This window comes from Ostrea edulis, chromosome 1, assembly GCF_947568905.1.
Source record: "Ostrea edulis chromosome 1, xbOstEdul1.1, whole genome shotgun sequence".
Taxonomy (NCBI): domain Eukaryota; kingdom Metazoa; phylum Mollusca; class Bivalvia; order Ostreida; family Ostreidae; genus Ostrea; species Ostrea edulis.
The window spans coordinates 106863629-106869989 of NC_079164.1; the positions used below are offsets into that span (position 1 = coordinate 106863629).

Here is a 6361-nt window from a genome sequence, read left to right on the forward strand (position 1 = left end):
AGGTAGAGGAAATCAAGCCATACATGTTGAGGAAATCAAGCAAGCACAGGTAGAGAAAATCAAGTCAGTACAGGTAGAGGAAATTAACCCAGCACAGGTAGAGGAAATCAAGCCAGCACAGGTAGAGAAAATCAAGTCAGCACAGGTAGAGGAAATCAAGTCAGCACAGGTAGAGGAAATTAAGTCAGCACATGTTGAGGAAATCAAGTCAGCACAGGGAGAGGAAATCAAGCCATACATGTTGAGGAAATCAAGCAAGCACAGGTAGAGAAAATCAAGTCAGTGCAGGTAGAGGAAATTAACCCAGCACAGGTAGAGGAAATCAAGCCAGCACAGGTAGAGAAAATCAAGTCAGCACAGGTAGAGGAAATCAAGTCAGCACAGGTAGAGGAAATTAAGTCAGCACATGTTGAGGAAATCAAGTCAGCACAGGGAGAGGAAATCAAGCCATACATGTTGAGGAAATCAAGCAAGCACAGGTAGAGAAAATCAAGTCAGTACAGGTAGAGGAAATTAACCCAGCACAGGTAGAGGAAATCAAGTCAGCACAGGAAGAGGAAATCAAGTCAGCACAGGTAGAGGAAATCAAGTCAGCACAGGTAGAGGAAATCAAGTCAGCACAGGTAGAGGAAATCAAGCTACTCTAATATCATAGTTAATGGAATTGTGTACACATGCATATTGGACTTAGGAATGGATTCCAGGATTATAATGAAGCTATGAAATCTTAAGAGAAACAGGAGAGGAATATGGTTGTACATGCATTGGTGGAAATTAACAAGACCATGGGAACTGGCCTACATGAGGAAGTGGTTGGGTTGCCTTACTAGTGGAGTTATGTCACTGGTTCAACTTCCACTCCAGGTACATATTTTGCACTCACTTCTCTTCCTATTACACACATTTACGGTAAAACAATCACAATGGTCCCCATAGATTCACTGTGAATGATTTGAAATTTTCCAGCAAATTAACAACACATATGTTTACTGAAATAATACAATCAACCTGTATCGGTCAGTTCAAACTCGGGTTCACTTCGATTTCTCTCCATGTTCAATTGTAGCAGCTCATCATATGGGAACTCATTCTGGGGATATCTGTACAGAGCTTTCATATAAGAGTGATCCGGAATTCCATCCAGATAATACAAAAGCTCCTTCATATCCTCACCATGGTTACCCTAGAAAATTAAAAAATGACAGCTGTATCATTATCCTTTAAACTTCAGGATTGAAAAGTAAAATGTAAGTCTATCAACCGTTTTCTCGGACACTTTTTTCTTGATACTTAAATGTACATAGGTTGATCCAAAATATCTGATACTATTTTAACTTTAACTAAAATTGTTGTTGATAATGATTCATTTTTCATTCATTTACTACATCTTACCTACCATTCATAATGTACAAAAGAAATTGGAAAAAGCTGATGTCAATGTAAGACAATAGTTGAATCACCTGATTATGGCTAATTTTAGAAGCATTTAGTTTCTGTTTGTTCAATAGCAAAGTAACTTTTTAATCACATTAATCAAGTTAATAGTTGATATCCATTTACATGTATTTAAGTATGAAAGAATGCAAAACCTCGATTCCACTCAGTCCGAACAGCCTCTCTTTCATTATTCTATCCTTGTGATTCCACAACCCAAGTCTTGTCATTAACTTGCCATCAGAAGTACAGAACCCAAACATTCCATCTTCCCCATTAGAATAACTACTTTTCCCAGCATCATCAAATCTAAAACTCTCCCAACTGAAAAAAAACAACAGATTTCATAGCAACATTTACCTAGGTTATAAAATGTACCAAGCAGAATTCAAAAATAAAATCCATTTAAGGAGGTATGCTACACCAGAGAAATTTGATGTAGATGAAAAGTGGAGGACATGTACAACAGTATTTTGAAGTTAAAAATGTTCAAATTTACTTTATTTTGTCAAAAAATACAGTTTTAGTAGAAGGTAATCTGAAAAAAAATTAAAACCCCTGCTGCACTCGAACCTGCGACCTACAGTTCACCAGTCGGTATTCTAACCTACTGAGCTACTCGGCTAGGTATTTAAATGGAAATGGAAAAGTCAAATATTGCTGATATCGATTTTTTCATCCATGTTTTTAAAGGAAGTCAGCCATTATGACGATGTAGAGTACTACCTTAACTCTCCATCACTTTGCAAACGATAAGAATTGAAAATTTGAAAAAGTTACAGAGAATTTCAAAAACTATGATCAGAAATGAGCTACAAGTCAACAGAGGATCCACATTTTAACAGGCCTCTGTAGTTCTTTAACAGATATAAATTATCCTAACTTACCTGTTTCCGTCCACACTAGTGTCCTCTCGAACTGTTCCCCATTGTCTGTTAGACATGTACGGCCCCCAAAACGGGTTGGTCATTTTCCAAGGAGGATGTAATAAAGTGTTGAAATCTACACGCTAACTTCCGAATTGTGCTTTCCTCTGTTACAAGTGGTAAGAAATGCATGATGATAGAATTTCCATTCATTTTAAAGGACACAACGCATGTTTCTAAACTTTTTCATTTTTTCAGCAAAATTAATTCTTTTTATGCCTAAAACTACTTTAAATGTGTTTTAATTGAAATATTTTGCGTAGTTTTCGAGTTAAATCATATCACTCATGCCAAGGGAAGTAATTTGAAAAGTCCATATATATATATATATATATATCTATCTATCTATATTCACAACTTATCAATTTACATCTTAAACAAAGAACAAAAATGAGAGAAGACTGATGCGACATTGTACTGAAATTCATATATCATTAAGATCATCATTTTTCACCTTCTTTTAATGTTTGCTTCTTTTTAATTTAAATCCTGTTATTTTGATTCGTATCATAAAGGTTTGCTTTTCTCATGCATGATACAGTTGTTTGGGATATTCCAAATAATAAGCATGAATACTCTGGTAAAGTTCTGCAGGCTTTCTTTTCACACAGAACTATAAATTCAATTATATATATATTCATTATTTACCAAGTTACAGAATTCTCGGTAATCCAAGGCCGGAGCTAGCTCCCGTTTAAAAAAATCTTATAAATAATACTACATACGGTATATTGCACTGTATAGTTATAGCCTGAAATATAGCAATGTTTACAATATCATTTTTAAACGGGAGCAAGCTCATGTGTGCCACATGCAGGGGCCCCTCTGAATTCTAAAAATATAGAACAGGTGGTGTCAAATCACAAGGGCTTGTGTAGAAAAAAAAATCAAGACACTCCTAGGAAAAATACTGTATTTTTCCTAAGGAGTTGTGTTGATTTTTCTACACAAGCCCAAACTTGGGTCAAATTTTAATACGTACGACCAAAAAACAAAAAAAATCGTGACGAGCCTGTTTGAAGCTATCACAGGTGCTTGGGTCATAATATATGAATACACATCTAACCTTATACATATGTAAATAATGATTATTTACAATTACATATGTATAAGGTTAAATGTGTATCCATATAATAGAGGGCGAAGCCCTCGGGCCGTGAGAGCGGAGCTCTCCCTATAGGTAACACATATATACATGTTTAAAAGGAAAATATAGGAAAATAATGAAAAATTAAACCATACCTATGGAACTTGAAAAGTTTGGTACCAATGGCGTCGGTTCGAATAATAGCGCATGGACATGTATTTCTCCATTTTGAATCTCGTCTACCCTAGTTCACGACGTTCTGAGATGTTACACATAAAATCCGTAAAAGCATGTAAATCTTATTTTCTTAATCATATATAATCACTCCACGATTAACGCCATGTTTTTTGTTGTGGTTCAAACGCTTTGTTTGTAAATTTGCTAAATAACGACGCTGAATATGACGTCACAATGTACTGTTTACATCAATTGCGTTATATTTCCCGCGTTCAATATATAGGCGGATCAAATATCCAAAATTAGGATGCTTTGATACAGCTCCGTCCTCGTGCTAACTTCGGGTTGTTTTTGTTCTGTTTTGGATATTGATACTAATGCCAACATTTGTTTGCTTCGCCCTCAAACACGGTCACGCCGTAAAACATATTATAGAGGGTGAAGCGGAGCTCTCCCTATAGGTAACACGTATATACATGTTTAAAAGAAAAATATAGGAAAATAATGAAAAATTAAACCATACCTATGGAACTTGAAAATTTTGGTACTAATGGCGTCGATTCGAATACTATCGCGTGGACATGTATTTCTCCATTTTGAATCTCGTTTACCCTAGTTCACGTCGTTCTGAGATGTTACATAAAATTCGTAAAAGCATGTAAATCTTATTTTCTTAATCATATATAATCACTCCACCATTCCCGCCATGTTTGTTGTTGTGGTTCAGACGCTATGTTTGTAAATTTGCTAAATAACGACGCTGATTATGACGTAACAATGTACTGTTTACATCAATTGCGTTATATTTCCCGCGTTCAATATATAGGCGGATCAAATATCCAAAATTAGGATGCTTTGATACAGCTCCGTCCTCGTGCTAACTTCGGGTTGTTTTTGTTCTGTTTTGGATATTGATACTAATGCCAACATTTGTTTGCTTCGCCCTCAAACACGGTCACGCCGTAAAACATATTATAGAGGGTGAAGCGGAGCTCTCCCTATAGGTAACACGTATATACATGTTTAAAAGGAAAATATAGGAAAACAATGAAAAATTAAACCATACCTATGGAACTTGAAAAGTTTGGTACTAATGGCGTCGATTCGAATACTATCGCGTGGACATGTATTTCTCCATTTTGAATCTCGTCTACCCTAGTTCACGTCGTTCTGAGATGTTACAAAAATTCGTAAAAGCATGTAAATGTTATTTTCTTAATCATATATAATCACTCCACCATTAACGCCATGTTTGTTGTTGTGGTTCAGACGCTATGTTTGTAAATTTGCTAAAATACGACGCTGAATATGACGTCACAATGTACTGTTTACATCAGTTGCGTTATATTTCCCGCGTTCAATATATAGGCGGATCAAATCCTGCTAACTTCGGGTTGTTTTTGTTCTGTTTTGGATATAGATACTAATGCCAAAATTTTTTTGCTTCGCCCTCAAATACGGTCACGCCGTAAAACATATTAGAGGGCGAAGCCCTCTCACGGCCCTCCGGGCCGTGAGAGCGGAGCTCTCCCTATAGGTAACACGTATATACATGTTTAAAAGCAAAATATAGGAAAATAATGAAAAATTAAACCATACCTATGGAACTTGAAAAGTTTGGTACCAATGGCGTCGATTCGAATATTAGCGCGTGGACATGTATTCCTCCATTTTGAATCTCGTCTACCCTAGTTAACGTCGTTCTGAGATGTTACACATAAAATCCGTAAAAGCATGTAAATCTTATTTTCTTAATCATATATAATCACTCCACAATTAACGCCATGTTTTTCGTTGTGGTTCAAACGCTATGTTTGTAAATTTGCTAAATAACGACACTGAATATGACGTCACAATGTACTGTTTACATCAATTGCGTTATATTTCCCGCGTTCAATAGATGGGCGGATCAAATGTCGAAAATTAGGATGCTTTGGTACAGCTCCGTCCGCGTGCTAACTTTGGGTTGTTTTTGTCCTGTTTTGGATATAGATAATAATGCCAAAACTTTTTTGCTTCGCCCTCAAACACGGTCACGCCGTAAAACATATTATAAATATACAAGTAGATCAACCATGTACACCACAGGGCCTAGTGACGTATAGTGTTTACGTTTACCTCTTCTTTCATTTTCTTTTAAAGTTGCAGATTATGAATGGCGAACCCGACAAATATTTTATGCAACAATTATATCGACAATTTTATTCGATATGATTCGGGAATAATGCCACAGTAAAATATTAAATCGTTATTTTATAAAATATGTAGCAATATAGATCTCTAGAAGCATAATCTAAAGTTGACCCGGTCGGATAAAGTAAATAACGTAATCAAAGGCCTCTCGAGGTGTATTTCGATTGATTGTGAAATACTTCTCTATATGTGGGGTATATATATATAGTCTATACCCGCACAAGTGAAATGTGTACATGTAACGTGTATGGAAAATTAACAGGTAACTTCATTCTCTCTCTCTCTCTCTCTCTCTCTCTCTCTCTCTCTCTCTCCTCTTTTTCTTCTTCCTTTTTCCGATTTAATTTGATTTAAACTATATTTTATTTATTCGATACATGTATTCCTTTACCTCTTGGTCTTTGATATTCAACCACAGGTAATATTGGGGGATCTAAAGGAAGTAGGGTCTATTACTAAATCAAACGAACTCTCGATCTAATTTAGACGTATCCTGGTATATATATGATGTTAGATGCAACATGATTATAATAATAATAATAAT

General features: G+C 35.7%; 1 protein-coding gene across 2 annotated transcripts in view; it reads right to left on the bottom strand.

The window, feature by feature from the left end:
- Positions 1–5788, bottom strand: part of LOC125667437 (uncharacterized) — a 40378-nt gene extending 34590 nt beyond the window's left edge. The window contains exons 1-4 of one of the 2 annotated variants that reach the window (XM_056153200.1): positions 5743–5788; positions 2322–2467; positions 1590–1758; positions 1009–1183 (exon numbers count right to left, since the gene is read on the bottom strand). In XM_056153200.1, the coding sequence (XP_056009175.1) occupies positions 1009–1183; positions 1590–1758; positions 2322–2404 (427 nt within the window). In that variant the 5' untranslated portion in view covers positions 2405–2467; positions 5743–5788. Of the gene's footprint in view, positions 1–1008; positions 1184–1589; positions 1759–2321; positions 2468–4690; positions 4983–5742 lie in introns of those variants that run through there. The other variant, XM_056153201.1, reaches the window with a different exon arrangement.
- Positions 5789–6361: the final 573 nt, after the last annotated feature.